This window comes from Sebastes fasciatus, chromosome 6, assembly GCF_043250625.1.
Source record: "Sebastes fasciatus isolate fSebFas1 chromosome 6, fSebFas1.pri, whole genome shotgun sequence".
Lineage (NCBI taxonomy): Eukaryota > Metazoa > Chordata > Actinopteri > Perciformes > Sebastidae > Sebastes > Sebastes fasciatus.
The window spans coordinates 31,580,514-31,602,070 of NC_133800.1; the positions used below are offsets into that span (position 1 = coordinate 31,580,514).

General features: G+C 38.1%; 1 protein-coding gene across 1 annotated transcript; it reads right to left on the reverse strand.

Annotated features, from left to right (window-relative positions):
- Positions 1-276: 276 nt before the first annotated feature.
- ndufs4 (NADH:ubiquinone oxidoreductase subunit S4) lies at positions 277-19,563 on the reverse strand. The gene is made up of 5 exons (XM_074639239.1): positions 19,406-19,563; positions 16,195-16,273; positions 2,958-3,130; positions 2,093-2,166; positions 277-483 (listed from the first exon to the last, which is right to left on the reverse strand). Exons 1-5 carry the CDS (start codon positions 19,486-19,488, stop codon positions 380-382), a joined length of 513 nt encoding a protein of 170 aa, XP_074495340.1. The 5' UTR covers positions 19,489-19,563; the 3' UTR covers positions 277-379.
- Positions 19,564-21,557: the final 1,994 nt, after the last annotated feature.

A 21,557-nucleotide genomic window follows, 5' to 3' on the forward strand; every position in this document is an offset into this window, starting at 1 on the left:
TGCACAGATCTTTCTTTTTCTTTTTCAGAACACACTGTTCCAAGACCCTACAGTTTTTAAAGTAAGTAAAGACGTAGGCAACATGTCACTGGTTTTGGCCTCTAGATGTATTTATCCGTGTGTTTAAACAGGTGCTAATTGTAATAATATATGTTCCCTTTGTTTTGCTGTTGCATAACTCCACTCAGAACAAACACTTCATTAATCGGGTCGACTGCGTTAGGTAGTCAGTAATGAGGTGAATGTTTGAAGAATAAAGTGATAATGACCCAAATGTTTGGTTCTAACATATATAATTATGCATTTATTGACAAGAATGATACAGTCTTGCTGTGGAACAAACTGAGGTCAAACCAACCAACAGATGGGTGTCTTCAGTTTACTTAGCAGACCTCCTGGTCCTCCTGTCCCAGGAGAAGTTTGCTCCATAGGATTTAACCCGGGGCTTTGCGCTCCTCTTGTCTGTTATATCGTAGCTCCAACCTGAAGGGAAAAACATCAGAGTAACTGATGGGGGCCAGAACGTCACATATATTCACTTTGGATGCGTTCCAAACACAATGAGGTGTTTTGTAGACATCAACAGGCTGTGTGTAGTCAGATCTGCACTAATCACTTTCATGGTGCAATAAACAGAGTAAGCCAGTTTCCCTTGCTTAGTTTCAACAAACTTTCCCAGATGGTTCAGTTCTGAGTCAAAGTGAACTTCTTTCTGTCGAGTGTTGCGAGACACAAAACTGCATCAACTGTTTAACGTTAACTAACGCAGGACTGTGTGGAATTGCGATCTTGTTTGTCCATTAAAAGAATTCCCGTAATGTTTTATTACTTGATTTTTTTATGAGGCCCATACGTTGTCATTAGACGTCTTTATTGCCATGAAGGTATTTGTAAGGTGCTGTTTCACCACTATCACTTGATGTCAGTCCTAGTTTGAAAGGTTTAATAAGATGTGAGCATTTAAAAAAAAATTATATTGCCAATATCCAGAGAGGCAGTCTAAACTGACTCATCAGGCCTAAGCACAGACAGACAGAGGGACAAAGGGAGAGCCAGAGACAGAGGGACAGACAGAAAGAGAGAGAGCAAGAGAGACACAGACAGACAGAGAGAGAGAGCAGTCACTCAACATGGGGTCAGGGTGCATGACTATATGCTAGCTAAGCTACCTAATGGTGTCTGCTTCTGTTTATCAACTCCAGTCTTCATTCCCGGCTCCGTACAGCGGGTTGTTGGCCTGCTGCTAGGCACCCAGACTGGAGACTGGGTCCGCGAAACAGTTCAGCTTCAGATGGTTGAGCTGCACACCTGTACCCGACGAGGCAGCAGCAGCAGGACAACAACCCGCTGTATGCAGCCGGGAATGAAGACTGGAGTTGATAAGCAGAAGCAGACACAGTTAGCTAGCTAGCATATAGTCATGACCCCTGACCCCATGTTGAGTGACAGCTCCCTCATTTGCATAATGAGGCAGAAATGCATAAAGAATAGAGATAAGAGGTGAAATGCAAAGGCAAAATCCTGCATAAAAAAATACATTTCAAAAAGAATAAAAGAAAAGCAAAAATAAATAAAAGGGAAAATTAAAAAGAGTAAATGAATAAGGGAATTAATACAAAGGTAAATAAATGAAGCAAATTAAAACAGAAATATCAACTTATGTCACATTTTAGCAATTAATTAATAACTACATTTATTTGTAATATTATTTTTGGTACATTTAATGGCATATTTATAGATATGAGTCATTTATTAATTCATTTTTTATTTTGGCAGGTTCCATCCTCTGACCTTCTGCACCCAACATACTCTCATCCGCAACCTCAGATCCACCGAACTCTGAATTAAATCAGAGTTTGAATATGTGAAACATAACAAATTTATCAGAAGAACTGAATCACTGAAGTTTGATTGATAATTTAAATGACTGACAGAGCAAATAAAGTCTTCAACTGTTTCCTACTGTAATTCAAATTGTGTCATTATTATTTTATGTTATTTTTTTAAACTGAGCTGATTAACCATGATTAGTTGGGGCATTATCGGTTCAAATGTTCCATCTAAAATATTGAAAAATTCTTAAAAGTCTTACCATTTTTCTCGGCGAAAGCGACGGCATCTTCCTTGGAGGAGAAGGAGAGCACCATGTTGGATAAGGGATCACCCCTGAAAGGCAGAAAGTGCTGTTAGCCACACGAAAGTCACGAGGCAAATATGAGAAATGTTTTATGATGCGAAAACTTTACACGGAGGGTCTAAGGATAGAGGCTGTCGCATGTTGTAAAACCATTTGAGGATAATTTGAGATTTTGCACAATGAATTACTGTAAATAATTTGCATACATCAGTGTTTCCCTGAGGATTTTGTGAGACTTTGGTGGGTGTACCTCGGACCCTCTAGCGGGGTCCAGGGACCTGGTCCCCCTGAAGAAAACTTTGTACATTTTAAAGTTAAATGCATTAATCTGGTGCACTTTGAGAGTAAAGATCTATGTAGAACTTTGTACTCTTGTAAACAATTTTGTGCTCGAGCAGTGGTGGAATGTAACTAAGTACATTTAGACTAGTATTGTATGTAAGTACAATTTTGAGGTACTTTACTCTAGTATTTCCATTTTATGTAACTTTACACTTCTACTCCACTACATTTCAGAGGGAAATAAGTACTTTGTACTTCACTACATTTATTTGACAATATTAGTTAGTTATAGTAATAGTAGACAAGTACTAGTATATAGTAGTACTTTCTCATTTTAAGAACTTGAGTGCAAAATGAACATCACAGTTTTAAGTGAAATTATTGAGCAAAAATAAACAAATACAGGCCTAGCCTATATCACGATAGAAACGATATAGAGAAACATATACGATAGACATTTTAATATCGCATTGACGATATACTGTATATCATCATTGCCCAGCACTAGTATGTGTTGTAGAAATTAGCAGGTTCTTACGTTGAGGCCCAGCCCATCAGCGGGTTCTCCCAGCGCTCTCTGGTATCAAAGTCCATCTTCCACTTCTTGGTGCTGTTGACTCCTGACTGCATGGCCGTTTTGGCGGGAACAAAGATGTGAACCTTGCGTGTTTTGATGTGCTCCTCTGGGACTCCTGTCAGGCTGGTGATGTCCTGAGGGACAGACAGAAATAAAGCAAATCCTACAGTAAGAAACAGAGTTGAATTTCAGACTGAAGAATACCAGAAATTAAAACGTTTTTTGATGCCTGGAAATTTTAAACCTATATATACACTGTAGCCATCTATAACTTTATTGATAAAAAGGTCCTATAATTAATAACAAACCCGTGTTACAAACACGTTCATGCTGATGCGATGTGAGTCTTTAGCTCTGCTCCAGCACCTGATTTGCAAACATGCATGCAAACAACTGAATTAAAACGAATGAATACATTGGCCGGTAAAGAATCTACAATGCATAATGAATTATTATAAAACGTGAATCATAAGCTACAAAACAAGCAGTCAAAACAAAAACAAAAAGTTATAAAAGCTTTGCATTTAAGCTACAAAAATGATGTGCATGAAAATAACAAATTGGCATGTTTTTGGTTGCAGAGCAGCCGGCGGTCTTCCTGAACCAGTCTGACTTTTATTTGACTTTGTGACTGATGTGTTTTTCCTTTCCTACAAAGGTCACCTGATAGTTAGCTTGCAGGTGTTATAAAATACAACTTGAAGCTCTGACAACATCTTCTTAGTAAAAGAAAAATGAAGTTAGGAAAATGTCAGGTGGCTATAAAAAAAGTACTTAATGTTTCTGTACTTCACATCAATCTGTAGAGATTTATATTCACTTTTAAATATCAGGGTCAAAAATAGCTGAAATACATCTTCAGTGTCAGAAAAACAATAAAACACGAAACGTCCGAGGAGCGAGCACTATTTATAGGTATTGTAAAATAAACTAAGAGTTTGGATTGTATTTTTATCGTTTCTGTGATCTGATGTTCTCGGTGGGGATTACTGTCTCTGCCAGCACAACTGATGCAACTAGATAAACTCTCCTGTGATTTACCCTGTCAGAATTTGGCTATGATATTTTAATTCTGCTTGTAAATGTCCAATAGTGCTAAATGGGCTGAGTACTTCTCTGAGGCAACAGCTCAGTAATTCACATTTTTGTTTTTTAGACTTTAAATGAGTGTACAATTTGAGTATAACTGAATAACACTATAAAAACAAGAAAAAGCTTGCATAATGAATACTGGATTCAAAGCCAACTTTATGCTGTTATTCAAACTGTTTTGCATTGAGGTGGATGAAATTAATGCCTAATACTTGAGGTGATTTATTCCAGACCATCAGAAAGTAGGCCAGCGCGACAGGAGGAGGAGGAGGGGCCTTTGGGCGTACTAAATGCATATTCCTGAGCAACTGGAGCCCCTTCAAGCTCCTATCAAGGATCTGGTCCAATTCTTCAGGGAATTAGCAAACAAGCAATGGGAAGTCGGCGACAAAACACAGACGAACCTCCCAGCACGCAGGCACCAGCCACCCAAGAATGAGGGCTTTCCAGGGCGCTCTCCTTTCAATGCAAGAATTTTACACATTTCAATGGCCATTACAACTTCAAAGAATCAAATTTTCATCATTGTCTGTCATCTGCCGGTTGATTTGTAGAAAGGAGGTCGTTTTGCATGAACTCCACACAAAAGCCCGCCTTTCCTTTGGCAAAGGAGCTTCCAATGGTATTTAAGCCTAGTAAATTACAGGTCCAACTGCTAAACTACTGCTCGTTTCAGTGAAACATCTTTTGCCATGCTCAGAAGTAAGACCAGACTGAATTTAATCATAAACCAGATCTGCACATTGAAAAGATTGTTAAAATGAAAGGGAAAAGACGAACAAAGGGGGGGGGAGAAAAAACTTCACAAGTGCTTGGTAATTATTTCCGGCTGCCCTATCTACTTAACCTTAACAATTCCTTCTTGTCACAGAGAGGAGGAAAACATGTTCTCTTCACCCAAAGGGGGTAACGGTGGACGGTTCATGACACAATAACACACAGGACAGTGTGAGGGAGCAACAAAATTAAATGCCAGGTTGTTTTTTTTTCATCTTGGAGCCTGTAGCAGGTGATCAAAAAAAATGTTTTTAAAAGATTGCTTTCTGCAGGAAATAAGTATTTATTTTTAATGGATAATGATCAAAAGATTTGTACTCTAGAGGTAAGAAAAACTTCCTGTGAGTTTTGGAGAAAAGACAAGAACCATTAAAATACTTTGTACCATATGAACAATAACATAATTAGAGTTGTGAATCGAGGGGGGGGGGATCATGTACAAAATGTACATTTTGAGTTGTAGTAAATCAAATTTGCAGTCAGAAACATTTAGCAGTTCTGTGGTCTGGTGTGGTCTGGGGGATAGATGCATGAAAATCCCTCTCCGAGACGCATTCGAAATTATGCCCTTGGGATTAGCAGGCCAGACTATGGTTACGCGTATGTACGTTACATAAACCATAACTGACACATGAGGCCCATGTATGGTGAACTGCCGCAATAATTTGTCCAGATGTAGCAGACCTTAAATCACATCTTAGGCATGGATGAGCACAAAAGGTCCTTCATGAATGAGGGAGGATGTGTCAAAACAAAAGCTCTGCCAAATCACTGAAAACACTCTGCTCATTATCTGGCATTGTTTGCAAAAATACGAGTCTAGACTTCTATGATACTTGCATGCATTACACTGAAAGCCAGGAGGGTTATCGGCATAACAGACTCACCCACAATACCCGGATTCACAAAGGGAATGATTGTGGCTGGAATGTGGTGTGTTCCCAGGAAGACTAGAGAGGGCCATCACAAAAGGAAAACCCACACGGTGGGCACTTTTTCTTCTGCCATGTACAGGAAGCAAAATGAGAACTATCAAGTTTGACACTATTCACAGGGCCTTCACGGGGCCCTACAATACCTGGCTGGGCAGGCAGAATGCCGGGCTTAAGAAAGGGGGGAAAAAGGCTGGCAAAGTCTCCGTCACGTGAAAGCGTGTCGATATTTCTGACACCTCCAGGCTACGTGCCAAATAAAGAGCATAGGGGCTTGTCGCTGTGGGGCCGCTGAGCCCACCAGAATGCTGAAAGCTGGTACCCCTAATGCTCCAACAGAGACCTGGGACCGAAGATTTCTGTGTAAACAAGATTCAAAGATCTCGATATGCTTAAATGGTGAAAACTGAAGGAAATAACCAGATATTAGAAATCAAGAAAAGTAAAAAGAGTAGTATAAAGAATAGTTTTCTTGGGGCAAAACATTTGTGGAATAAAGTGTATTCAGATTAATGTGAATGCAACATCTCTTCCATCTTGGTATTAAAGTGTCCTTCGTCTTTATAAGCACATGGGGGACTTTGTTTTGTCTCCGGGGCTCACTTCGGTGAGCTGCAGCATTTATTCATGGACAAACTGAAACCTTCACTCTACATTTACTATCTGTTGACAATTTTACTGTTAATTTCTTCTTTGCTCCGATCACAGCCACCTGTCTGCTCTGAGCGCATCTCTCTCTCTCTCCCGCTCGCTCGACCACACAATCGCTACGCCCACACTACACTACTCTTATAGCATATGCATCAAATTGTGTCAATACACTACAAATATATGATTGAAACACCATGTTTGAAACACATATAGAGGAAAATATACATTTATACAGGAAAAAACGGATATTTTAGAGCTCTCCCTAAATTTCTAAAATGAGGCTTTCTGAGTTGAAGTTTGCGGGGAGAGTAACAAATGCTTTGCGCACCAGCAACAACCGTGTTTGTACTGAGGAAGTGGATCAGGTGATTTATCGCAAAGACAAAGACGTCATAAGCGGAAACACTGTCGCGCCTATTCATTTTAAAAGTGCAACGGCTATTGGGGAAACACCAACACTCGACGAAACAATGGTGTAACTCAGTGACACAAAAAAATGCAGCTTTAAAAGCTCACTAATTAACATGTTGCATCTCATTTGTTAAAACCAAATTGTATGCCTCCGCCAACCAGGCAAGTTGTAGTTCACATTCATGTCTGTCCAAAATGTCATCACTTGTCATAATTGTCATAATTAGCAAATTAATTCTTGAGTTATGGCCAAGAACATGATGTATGAGGTCACAGTGACCTTGATCTTTGACCACCAAAATCTAATGATTTCATCCTTGAGTACAAGTGTCAAATCTGAAGAAATTCCCTCCAGGTGTTCCTGAGATAACGTGTTTACAAGAACGGTACATACGTACAGATGGACGGACAACCGGAAAACATAACACCTCCGGCCACGACGGTCCCCGGCACGAGGCATAAAAACGACAAGTTGGGGTTTTTTTCAGGGAGTTTTGAGCTAGCCTATTTCTTGGCCGGTGACTTCCTGGAGTCTTAATATTACGGTGAGGTTCCAGGCAAACGGCAAAGTACAAAGTGCTATTCCTTTAAGAGTAGTTATATCTGTAAGTCTACGTCCAACAAACTCTATAGCAGCGTCAGCCTCATCCAGGCCTGTCAAAAATACTGTAGTCATTTTTCTGATTCGGGCACAGGAGGCTGACGTCCCTTTTCTTAACTCCACGTACAGAACACCAGACCAAATGTTCCTGTCTAACTGTACGAGTTCTTCACTGGACTTCACTAAACTGTCCTCCAGCCACTACTGTCCCCAAGTCAGTTAATACATCTTGTCAGTTTCAGATGATTTGCAGGTGAATGTCCACATTTCCTGCTGTTTTGCCAGTAAGATGATATCCCTAAATAATGAAAACCAGACATCACTTTTGGATGCATCTTTGAGAGAATGGTTAAGTAAAGCAACACAAATCACATTAAATGTTTTAACCACACAATTTTGATGAAAATATTGACTGCACGGGGAGGTTTAAATAGCGGTTCATGCTGGTGTACTCGGAGTGTCCTGGGGTTTGCAAAATGTAGACAAGGACTTGAAAACAGGTGAGTATAAGGACCTTGTCTTCTGAACACATTACTGTTCATTCACTTAGTGAATTGAATAGCCATGTCTGTTTCACTCCATCACCAGATACTCCCTTTGAGCCTATTCAGATCAAGAGGATAATTTAAAACCTAAAATAAACCATAAAAAAAGAAAATTCACATCTGTTCTTGCAATGAGCCTGGCTCAATTATGATTAACTCTCCAATAAAACCAGAGAAATGAGACCGTGTGAGGCAGACATGAAGTTAATACATTTACTTCTATTAACTCGTTAATTATTGTTTATAGAGCTGCACCTGACAACTATTTCCATTGTCGATTAATCTGTTATTTATTTTCTCGATTAATCGATTAGTTGTTTGAAAATTGTGAAAAATGTCAATCAATGTTTCCCAAAGCCCAAGATGACGTCCTCAACTGTCTTGTTTTGTCCACAACTCAAAAAGATATTCAGATTACTGTCAAAGAGGAGTAAAGAAACCAGAAAATAATCACATTTAAGAAGCTGGAATTAGAGAATTATGACTTTTTTTACTCAAACCGCTTAATTGATTATCAAAATAGTTGGCTTTTAATTTAATAGACAACTAATTGATTAATCGTAGCAGCTTCTCCAAAGTGACTATTTGCTTTTTTACATTTAAAAGACGTCACCATGGATTTGTTTTTCACTATTTTATGACATTTTATCGACAAACCAAATAATTAATTATTTGAAAACAATCAATATATTAATAGATAATGAAAATAATCATTAATTACAGATAAGCACCTTCTAATCCTGCAAGATAAGCCCAGAAACAGGGTAAAACTGTCTAAACACACTAGTACTGGTGGTCCTATTTTTAAGACTTGTTAGGGTTTACAAATCTAAACTGAGGTAGAGTGTATTTCCTGTTAGTACAGTCACAAACAGACAAACAAATAAAGGATGTTTGTGCATGACTGGCTCAGACAAAAACATTTCTAGCGTCACTACCACATTGTTATGGGTAATGGTGGACACCGTGACAGCCGTGACACAAGTACAGTCCAGCCTATCTTAGCACGTACACCCGTATGCCAAAACTGCAGCTCGGCAGCCAAGAGGGGTCATAAGGTCAGCCGAGCTGAATCATGTTGAGTCAGCATGTGGTGAAAGCCCAAACACATCACCCTTAACCCCCCACTGTCCAGCCCACACCCAGACCAAGAGCCTCACTCATCAGCCTCCGCCGGTTCCCACCTTCAGACGTCTTTGAAGTGGAGAAAGCGTGCCAATTACTGATTGGACATAGGGGGCGTCTCTAATAGAAACAAATATTATGTTGCTTCCTCATGTGTGGGAGTGGTTCGACGCTGGAGAACGAGAAGCAGCTGGCATGAGGGTCATCTCGAATCTCACATTACACATACCGGTGAGGATCGGAAAGAGAGGACAGAGGAAGGGGTCATTTATGAATAATGTTGGATGCAGACACGCTTGTCTGTGTGTGTGTGTGTTGTACGGCATCTCAAAGACACCAGTTCAAATATGTTTTTATAAGTTAAATTCTATATAAATAACCCCAAACTATCATCATTTATCAAGCAAAAATGGCAAACCCTCTCAGGGTTCAGCTTATCAAATGTGAGGATGTGCTGGTTTTCTCTGATTCATATTATTGTAAACTGAGTAACTGAGTTGTGGACTGTTGAGCCCTATTCGCACGGGACTAGTATTACCTGGAGACCTCTAGTAATTTGTAATAATTGCGGAGGTCGTCTGTGATCTTAATCTTGTGCAAATCTGCCATGTCTGTAGAAATTCCACCGCAAATTACATACCCTATTTCGCCTACACAGAGGTCATGTGATATGCTACCAATGTTAGCTAAATATGCCGTCAAACCTTTTTTTAAATAGAGCTGTATTACATTCATCAGTTATTAATTCAGTAATTCCACAGGAAGCTAAGCACACACACACACACAGTGCATACGGTCTGTCCGAAATCACATTTTTCAACATACTCGAGGCACATTTTGGACCAGAAAAAAAAAACACAGAGGGAGGAGTTTCACAAACACATCGGAGATCACGGTCTTTTCCATAGGAATGAATGGACTTCTGATTGAATGGCATATGTAGATGGTGCTTTGTAGAAACAAGGTGTCAAACTCTGGAAACTTGTGATGTTTGTCACATTTTCTAATCTAAATGATTAATCAAAAGAAATAGAATAAATAGATTAATTGATAATGAAAATAATCGTTAGTGAGCAGTGCAAATATAATACACGTTTATTTATTAATGCACATTAAGGCTGTAGATAACGACTATTTTCATTGTCCATTAATCTACCAATTAGCCGAATTGTTTGGTCTATAAAATGTCAGCAAAGTGTCAAAACATCACAATTTCCCAGAGCCCATGGTGACGTCTTGTTTTGTCTGATCAACAGTACAAAATCACAAATATATTCAATGTACTAACGTAGACGACTAAGAAAAACAAAAAATATTCACATCTGCGAAGCTGGAATCAGAAATTTATTTTGCATTTTTGCTTAAAAGATGACTTTAACGATTAATCCATTATCAAAGCTGACGATACATTTTGTGACAATTAAATTACAACTAATCAATGAATAGACTAATTGTTCTAGCTCTACCACACAGACTTATGTAGACAGACTTATGATAGTTTAATACACCAAAACTAGTTTGTAAATTTTGAAAAAGAGCTGCTAGCTTACCACTAGCGTGAATAAATGGAAGGGTATGCAAACAGAAGTAGCAAGCCTTTTTTTATCCGCTCTGCAAACACAACACTTAGCAGCTAGACACTTCCTAAAAGTACCCAGCGCTGACAGGGCTGAGGAGTCCTCTTAAGAGGCTTAGTCTCTATGGAAGAGAGTGTTAATGAATTAAATACTATTTAGTGGATGATACATAATAAAGCCTCTTGTCTGGCACTCTTCAAAGACCAACATCCTCTGACCCACTACTCCAAACTTGAGCCGAGAGATTTTTTTTTTTTTTGCATAAGCGCGCCGTATGAGAGGGCAACCAGACAAAACAGACACTTAAGTTGTCTATGTGCGAAGGAGGGAGGAAGGGTGGGAGAGGAGGATGAGAGGGAGAGGAAGGGGGGGTGGGGTGGTGAATGTGGTCTGCTGCACTGTAGGTCACTCTGTGTCTGAGGCTAGACAGGCTTAGAGAATATACACCCCTGTACTGCAGACTTAAACTGCTTGTGCTAAATATATCCTCATAGTTGGGATAGCTGGATTTTTATTGAGTTTCTGTGTGTGTTCGTTGTCCTACACACTTATTTCCTCGCAATTACCGAAAGTGAAAGCAAATACCTGTTTGAGGTCGCAGTGGTTGAGGCTACTTTGTCAAACGACACTCTAAAAACACATTTAATTCTGCGGAAATCGATTTCTCAAGTGTCACTACGCAGACTGCCGTGTCCAATTGAATAGCTCTAACTGAGATGATCTTGTGTTAACCAGCTTCCTATGAGTGACTTCTCTATCAGGGGATTTTCTGATATCTTCGCATGATAAATCTTGACTGACAGACTGAGGCTCTTTCAATGTGATTTCAATTTAGGTCTTTTAAAAACAACCAACAACCTGCCTTTAGACTCAACAACGTTACCGCAATCAAACCCCACATCTTTTGTCCAGATGTGATGTTACTTGCCAAGCAACTGCTCTAAATACGCAAGAAACCAAAGATTTCAGATTAGCAACTAACTCAACATGCCAAGCATCAAATGGTCCTACCAATTTAATACTCTCTTCCTCTCCCCGTCTACCTCCCTCCTTCCCCCTTGTTTCCCCACACTCCAATAACTGTCCTCCTCTGTCTCGTAAAACCCTAGTGCCTTTAGAGAACTCTATAACAAGGCTTCACAAGCGCTTTAAGATTATGGTGTTGTCTTTATGTGGAGAGAGGGAGTGCACTTGGCCACAGCTGAAGCGGGAGTAGACGCTCAGACACTCAGGCACAAGTGGGAGATAGTGTATTATCGCATATTGAAGCAGCTGCTAAGGTTATAACCGTCGTCGTTTCTGCAAAAGGGCCAGAGAGTAAAGCGAAAGCCTGACTCTAATTGAAGGAGGTCGCAGACATTTTGTGTAAAGCCGTGTATCACTGGCCAGCCAGCCGGACTCTGGGAGCTGCCCAGTATGCTTAATCAAACAGTAATTACAAACAAAAGCAGGTCGGCATGGGCACTGTAGGGAACAGCTTTGGGCACAGGAGCTCCATCACGCAGGTCTTTTTATTTGGCATTAGTTCTGAAATTCAGTTTTGCTCATACAAATCTCAAACTCTAGGCAAGTTTGTCATTTCTGTGAGCTTTTAAATACGAGGAAAGAGATGAAAACAGTCAAGATCCACAGTAGGGCTGCAATAAAAGACTGTTTTCATTATTTAATCTGCCGTTTACGGTCTTAATAATTGATGAATTGTTGTCAATAAAATGGCCAAAGCTATTTCCTAAAGTCTATGGTAAGGACATCAAGTTGTGTGTTTTGTCTGACCAACAGTCCAAAACTCCAAAGATACTTAATTTACTATCACATAAGACAAAGAAAAGCAGCAAATCCTCACACTTTAGAAGCCCGAACTTCACATTTTTTGCTTGATATATTACTTTAAACCTGAAATAACTGGGGGCACACACAACATATTGGCACATTTTAAATTGATATGGCAAACTTATATGCAAAGATACGGAGTAACATTCATTTGGAGCGTTTTTTCTGTCCACTTGGCAAATGTAAGCTCAATATTCACTCTCCTTTTAACTCTAGTTTTTATCTCCACTAATTTCTAAGGGAAATATCTGTCTCATAAGCTGCAAAAATGCAGTAGTATGTTCACCACATACTTGCTAACTTTGTCTATCTGGCGTTTGCTGCTGGACAGGTAGTGTGCGGTGGGTTTTGCAGAGCTTTATTACTAAAAATAGCTGTCTGCATGAAAACTGAAACAGTGAGCTGAAAAACATTAAAAGCTCAGAAATGCACAGTCGGATGATGCTTCTCTGTGCAGGTATATCACTACGATCCATTGTTTTTCTAAAACACTTTATAGCAGCCTTAATCAATTATCAAAACAGTTGCCCATTATTTTTTGTCTGCGGTCTCCTGTAAAATTGTTCAAAAATGCCAATAAAAACCCTCTTTACTGGATTGGTTCACATTTTTGACCCGCAGGAGATTCTTGCCCTTCATAGCCTAAATTTGCCTGTAATAGAGAGGGCCAAACAAACTGCAGAGACGCAAGTTCCTGCAAGGTTTGCGTTTTTTGGGACAGACGAGAACTAAGGACAAGATAATGAGTGTCACACAAACATTCAGACAGAGTTTTTGGAGCGAATTCAAACTATCGTTTACCCAGGCCAAAATGCAACCTCATCTAAGTGAGGGTTATTCAGAAATGTTCACTATACAACAGACGGCACACCACAATCTCCTCAGGCTGCTCAGCGTGCAAACCCAGCATAACCCCTCAGTGGATCGAGACCATTGTTTGATTGGTCTAACCAGAAAGCAATTCACACTTATTGACAGCCTGACATACGCTGAATGCCCAAAAGGGAGAGTGCTCTCATTGCCCTCTTCCATGTGAGACGGAGACCACTGTACTGTAAACAGCTGAGGGCCTCTCTTTTCGGCCTGTCTGGGTGAGCATTAGAGTACTTCCCGCCGTCGCCAGCAACAGCATGCCACAAAGGAACCTCTGTGGCCGACAACACTGAAGTGGCCACTGTCTTTTTCGTGAGTCTCAGGGTGTCTCACAAACTTTTTTCCATGCAAGCTTCTTTTCTTTCACCCCCTCCCCATTTTTTAGAGGCCCTTTTTTTCCTCTCCTCTGCTGTTCCTCTCAGTGGCCCCTACTGAGAGGACAGAGACAGACACTCCGCCCAGCCAAAGGTTTGTCTGCCAGTATGGTCAGCTTTGGTCTGGAACAAAAGCGCACTGACGCTGCCCACACACAGCAAACCCCCCCAAACAAGTCCACAACAGACTCCCACATTCTCCCCAAACTCCCTCTTTCGCCGTTATCTCCTATCTCCTTCGTCTTTTAATGACAAAGCGTTCACTTCAAAGATCCGTCTTTGTTTTGTATAGCTGGTACATCGCTAACCTTGGCCACTTCAAATGCATGCTTATTGCTGTTTAGGCTGTGCTTTAGCACTTAATGAAAAGAGGCACCAAGAACCCTGTCTGATGAAATATAAAGCTAAATACAGCTGTGCCACATAATTCATTGAAAAGGAAATTCTGACTTCATCGTCACCCTGTGAACTAGCTTTGATTACACATTTTAGACTGAAACCATTAGGAGCTACGCTGTGCCAGTTGACAAGTTTAAGACTGCTCACAGAAAGTCATGAAACAAAGCCACAGATGTAGTCTCAAACTATAAAAGAGTATCAATTTAATACTGATGTCTCTATATGACCTACATAAGTAAACGAAACCATCAGTGAGAAGATTGCCTATTTCTAAATAGTTATTCATAATGCTTGTCATCGGTACCACCGAGTCGGATTCCACACAAAATCAGACAAATCATGCAGGTTCCCCAGAAACTGACTGAAACAATTAATTAATTATGAAAATAGAGGCGGATTACTTTTCTGTCGATCGACTTATTGATTAATCGACTAATCATCATCATGTATGACAAAGATTTCAGACAGAGGAAGTATTGCAGTAGCAGCACAGGGACAGAATCAAAGTACTGTTGTACAAAATAGCCTCTCGAGGTCTTAGTAAACCGGTTTCCACCATTAAATATTTGTCAATATGTATATGCAGAATCACAGTAACCAGGTTACTACAGTGCATGTAAAACTATTTAGGAAGAGGACAAAACAGAGCTGGATAAGACCTGTACAGTACACAAGCTATATCATGTCAATAGAGGCAATGCAACTAACATGCATATCATCCTGGTGTTTTTGATGCCAAACAAAAAACCCTAGAGCAACTGTCAATGTTTTCCAACCTCAAAAATAAATGACTTGTGTTACTGTTAATGATAACTGCCTGCATTCAATCACTGATAACCTGTTTTTTAGGCTCAGTGTTGTACACATTGGAGCTAACATACAACACGTTATGGCAATACTTCACTACAACAGCAATACCCTCACTCTTACTATTGTACTGGTGGATATTAGTAATTATGCTTATGCTTATTGTGTGGCCGTAGTGTTGAGAAAACAATGTGTAAATCAAATACTGATTTATATATTATTATTTATAATACTGATGATTTTTTTTTAAGTACCTAGAGATTCTCAGCCTCATCCCAATGTTCCTCTATTCTTTGCAAATGGTCACTGGCCCTTGAGTCAAGCTGTGAGTAAGTGACCTCAACCTCAAATCTATTAATGCTGCACCAAAAAAATATAATTAAAATTCTAAAAGCGATCTGCAACCCCGTTACTGAGCTGCTGCCCATCTTGGCCAGGACACTCTTGAAAAACAGATATTTAATCTCAATGAGTCTTTACACCTGTTTAAATAAAGGTTAAATAAATAAAATAAATAAAAAGCTGAAGGTTACACAAGGTTGAAAGTATTTTAGAGGTGTTGATTCAACTTCATGGTCATTTTTAGTCTGTAGTTTGAAAAGATGTGTTTTGAATATCTAGTGTGACCTCACTGATATAGATGGGGTGGGCAAACTATAACAAAACAAAAACAAGCATGAAAACTGTACCATGTTCTATAACTGTGTATGACTTCTACTGTATATAAACTGGGTTTTTTTGGCAAGCGAAGACAACACCATAAAATGTACAAAAGAAGTACGTATTCATTAATGATCATAAAACTTTTTATGATGGTCCATAACCCAAATGATGTTGCTTTTTGAATTTAAATTAAAGCTGATGTGAATTTCGGTGGCATCAAACACTGTTATATAAAACTGTTTTTTCTCCTAAACTCCATTTAGTAAATAAGTAGTTGGAGTAAGTTCTTTAATGACTTCTCATCAAAAGTTGGGAGCAGTGCGAAGAGAGGATTAATGTGAGCTGCGAACCCACACAGAACTACCAATGATAACTTTTGCCATTACCATCATGTTGTTATTACAAAAGCCTTCTGTCTAATACAAGCTCATTACGGCGGCGGATTAGGAGAGTTTTTTAACAATTTTTCCAGGAAGGTAATTGGAAGACAGCAGATCAGACAAACATCAATCTGTCACGCTGACCACAGAGTGATCCTTACCAATTTCTCATCAACGGTAATAAGTTGCGTGTCTGGTCCTGGTTTCTCTGCCAGCCTCGATGTTGATGTGCTTGTAGACCTGAAAACCATTAGATAGACATTACACGCAAAGCACAAACTGCCAAAGGCAGACAAGAAACAAAGAAGGAAGTTACGCAAACAAGTTACACTCTTCAATCACTGACTATCTTGGAGGAAGCGGCGGGGCGAGGATACAGTGAAAAGGAAGAGACAAGGAGGGAATCCCCCCCACCACCTATTAGTTCTGTCTGGTGAATCTCTGGCAGACTCTCGCTCTCATCCTAATGACAGGACGTGCTTAATGTTGGCTGTGGTCAACTGTCAGGCGAGAACTGTGTAGCTCTTTGTGAATGTGCAGCCGTGTCCTGTCACAAAACAGCAATGTGCCATCATAGCTGTGCCAGGAAAGGGCTACTCCAGATAATCACATTCCAGATAATACTCCGATAATCACAATTTTACATTTATTTAAAAAGTACGATTTTTACATCAAGAATTTACCCTAAATGATCTCATATTTCAATTAAAATATAAAGGGAAAAAATCAAGGAGACCATTGTGACCAACACAACTATGGTTCTAGGTGTTAACATTCTGCATAGATGTAATTAAAAAAATATTCTGTTCCTTAAATTATCGCTTGAATGAAGCCTTGGTGACTGCACTCACTTACAGAAAAATGTATAATAGATACAACTCTATCTGATGAAATTTGGATGACCAAAATGTTGTACAATACATTTCTGTGCTGAAATGATTTGTTCATCAGTAGATTAATGAATGAATTGAAAATTACTAGATTCTTCCTCTGATAACAGATTATTAGTTCTAGTTTAGTTTAAATATTATTAGTTTGCTAAATATTTGTTGGTTTGGGCTTTATTAATGATATCGGTTGTCTACATCTTACATTTCATGGTATTATAAATTAAATGCTTGGAGCCTTTGATTGTTGATCAGATGAAATGTATCATTTTACAAGGTTATTTATACTATTTGACAAAGAAACTGTTTACTAAAAGAATAATTAATTGATCAATCAATAATACAAATATGTTTTAGTTTTATTACTCTGCAAATGGAGACCATATGCAGAAGTTTGTTAAAGTAATTGTTCAACTATTGATGTGCCTTTTTGCTTACTTTTATTTTAAAAGTCAAATAATGTCTTATCAAATAAAGACATCCGTCTTGTGCAAGATGAGGCCAATGTCTAATTATAAAAGCTGAGGAGGCCATCACTTGTATTGTGTAAAGAGAGCGTCTCACATTGTTTCATTTTGTAAGGCTAAAGGTAAACAAAAACTTTCTTAACTTAATACATGCCTTTCTGCAACATGGATCACACACCTTAGTAAACTGAGTATGAACAACTGCCCTGCCTTAAAGTTCACAACTTCAGGAACCTCTCTACCTGATGAAGAGACACTTTGGGCTTGAAATGTTTTAAAAAACAAATTTAAAAAATGTATAATATAATAAAATGTTAAAAGGGGACCATTCAACAGTGGCATGCAGGATCATAATCCATGAATGTATAAATCTGATGTCTGCAAGGCCACATGCTTAGTTAGAGCTGAGAGATGCTGACAAAATAAAATATTGTAATATTCTTGAGTCAGTACCTAAATATAATATAATATTGTGGCTAATATTATTGCCATTGCTGTTCGTCGTCCCCCCCCCCAATATTCCATCTAGACTAAATACTGATTATGTGGACTGAAATTAAATCATTAGCTATCTTAATATGATAGCCAAGCAAGCAGGCAATCACTGATCTTGTAAAATAAGTCAAATGAGATAAACTTATTCAGCCCTAACTTCCAGAAAAACATAACATTACTGTATCAAAGACAAGTAATTATTTCCCAAAGTCACAGACAGTATCATATAATTTCATCAAATGGTATGCAGTATATTCTGTACCTATAAAAGCTTAAAAACAAGTAAAGGTCTTGTCACCAACTAATTTACTGCAGCTGATTTCTGGGTGGCAAAAACTATTGATTAAACAACGTCTACTTTGCAGTATATTTGCCTGCCACTAATGTTTGTGAGATCAGAAAAAAAATAGATAAGACTTTTTGATTACTGTGGTGAAATTTGTGCAGAAAAAAAGGCATAAAGTAACATTAATATGTACAGATGTAACTTCAAGAGATAAAACCATTAAATGCTGGTGCATTATAGTGTGTGCAGATCACAAAATACGAAGTGCACATAGCATACACACAATGAATAAAATAGAAATGAACAGAATATATCCAGTAATGTAATATCATATATAAAACTAACTACTACTAATTGTTCTAACTGTGTGTCTGTTACTGCAAGAAATTAAACTGTCTAAGCATAACAAGCAGACTGTGGTGTTATGTTTTGGAGCAGCACAGGACAAATGTGTGCAGGAAAAAAGGCATAAAGTGACATTACTATTAACAGATGTAACTTCAAGAGATGCAAGCTGGTGCATTATTATTTGTGCAGTAGTGTGCAGATAACATAATATTAAGTGCACATTGCATACACACAATGACTAAAATAGAAAAGAACAGGAATATGCCCAGTACTGTAAATATCGTATATAAACCTAACTGTAACCCATAACGCAGAGGCGTCTCTGTCACTGTAAGAGATGCATTGTGTAACAAGACTGTGGTGTTATTGGACTGATAGTTGTTAGCTTCCTTGTGAGCTCCCTCCAGTTCACTGTGAGGTTATCTGACAAAGTGAAGTTAGCTGTAATTTAGTGAGTCAGACAGTGACATTGACCTTTCCAGCGAGGTCTGTTATTAAGTTAAGTTCCTGTCTGGCCTGATATTAGTGGAGGTATGCAGCACACGTGTGGTTTAATTGCTGGACCTAGCATTAGCTAATTAGCTAGCTAGTACTGTAAGGACACTGGATAACACCGACATTAGCGAACAGTTTAGTCACTTTAAAGACTTAATATGTGAGCTAGAATGTTATTAAGTGTGTAAACTCACATATTGAGCTCAATAAAGAGCGAAAACCTGCTTTAATTAAGTGCTTTATGCTTTAACACCAGCTAGCTTACAATGACCTGCTGCACACTCGGCCTGCTTTGCTTCGACTTTACTCGACTTTGGAGCTAAATGTGTCGAATAAAAAGACTCATAGTAACACAAGCTGATATATAACTAGTAAATAATCAATGTGGGATTACCTGAGAGGATTCAGGGCCAGTTTATAAGCAGCATTGAGCAGAGAAAGACGACCCAAGCCGAGAAGTGACATTGAGGACGCCATGTTTGTTGTCAACAATGACGTACGGAGGCCGCGAAGGGACAAACAGAGCGAAGCGCGGGTGTGATGGAGAGACAGCTGGCAGAGAGATGGAGAGATGGAGAGATGGAGGAGGACTGATGATGATGCCAGCAGCTAATATTACTTTACATGGATGCGTTACATACAGAGTAGACATGTCCAGACATATCTAGAGTCTATTTAGATGTTTGTTTCATATCACAAATAAACGATGAGGATGGTGTTAATGGAGAGAAACTCAGCACATGAATTAACATTTGCTTCATACTCCTGGATTACATTTCCTAATGATAAGATAATTCTGCTAATGATAAGATATCAATTGGCCAAACTGTGGTTCAAATATGACTCTTAAATGTATTAAAAGAAAGATTTCCCATATGGTTATGCTTGTTTAAATCATGTTTGATAAGTTTAATTTATTTAAAGGGTTCTTCCATCTGATGTTGCAACTAGTTTATGCATTTTTAAAAGCATATTCATAGTTTATGGAGTGATTGTAGGGTTGTTATTTACTATGTTAAACATTCTACGGTAGGTCTACAACATATAGCCTAAAGTTATGTGCATTTAATCAGCTTTTCATTGGAATATACTCTATTAGAGCAGGGGAATATGGATAAAATCAGGGCAAAATGTTATTTTCTGTAACTATATTGATATATATCATGATATATTTGCTTCCTACTCCTAAAAGATTATATTTCCCTTCTTTTTTTTTATTATTTTCTTCCGTCTTTGCGTGATATTATTATTATAAATTGGTCAAACTGTGGTTCAAATATGACTCATAGGTTTTTGTTTAAATGATTTTGATGAGTTTCATTTATTAAAAGGGTTCTTCCATCTGATGCTGTAACTAGTAACATAGTTTATGGAGTGATTGTAGGGCTATTATTTACTATATTAAACATTCTACAGTTGGTCTACAACATATAGCCTAAAGTTATTTGTGTATTTAATCAGCTTTTTATTGGAATATGCAGTATTAGAGGTGGGCGATGTGGATAAAATCCAAAATCAGGGCAAATTTAATTGTCTTGTAACAATATTTATATATATCATGGATCATTTACATGGATGCATTACATACAGAGAGACATGTCCAGACATATTTAGAGTCTATTTACACTGTAGGATGTTTGTTTCATATCACAAATAAACGATGAGGATGGTGTTAATGGAAAGAAACTCAGCAGATCAGCACATGAATTAACATTTGCTTTATACTCCTGACTTATATTTCCCTTATTTTTTATTATTTTTGTCTGTTTTTGCTTGATAAGATTATAAATCTTGAATGAATTGGTATTCTGGATTGATAACAAATTTATATTTGATAAGGATAATTATATCAGTATTTAATTTATATTTCTGTATGACACAGATTAAAAGTAATAATTATAGTTAGAATAATTATAAATAATAATAATTATAGGAAAATTTAGGAAAATCTAATTAGAGTATATGTATGGCTAAATAAGGAAGCTGGTTAATAATTAATAATTGACTTATGGAGAAGGGGTGGGATTAAATAAGTTTATACTTCTTCTCACTCCTTTTCGAATATGTAAATCAAGGCATCAAGTTTTGACAATTTATTTTTCTAATGCTTTTCATTGTATGTAAATACTACTTGTTTCTGACTGGCCACTTGTTGGTATGATCATTCTTTTTCTTTATTTATTTCTTTATTTTTTTCGTGGTTCTTCCATTGCAACTAGTTTATGCATTTTTAATGCATATTCATAGTTTATGGAGTGATTGTAGGGCTATTATTTACTATATTAAACATTCTACAGTAGGTTTACAACATATATGTATATTTACTTAAGGTTTTATTGGAATATATACTGTATTAGAGGTGGGCAATGTGGATAAAATCCACTATCAGGGCAAATGTAATTGTCTTGCAACAATATTTATATATATCATGATATAGTAAAGATGCTAGAATATCAGTTCAGAAACTGTTTATGGATAAAATCATCAAATTGAGAGCAATGTTTGTTTTTGGCTCTTCCAAATAAATTAAAAACTTTTGATGCAAA

Excerpts from the sequence above, each read along its gene's own strand:
- ndufs4 (XM_074639239.1), bottom strand. The coding sequence starts at position 19,488 with ATGGCGTCCTCAATGTCACTTCTCGGCTTGGGTCGTCTTTCTCTGCTC. Across the intron at positions 2,167-2,957 it reads CTGATGGGCTGGGCCTCAAC|GGGTGATCCCTTATCCAACA; the intron begins GTAAGAACCTGC and ends TCTGCCTTTCAG. Across the intron at positions 484-2,092 it reads CGCTTTCGCCGAGAAAAATG|GTTGGAGCTACGATATAACA; the intron begins GTAAGACTTTTA and ends TTTTCCCTTCAG.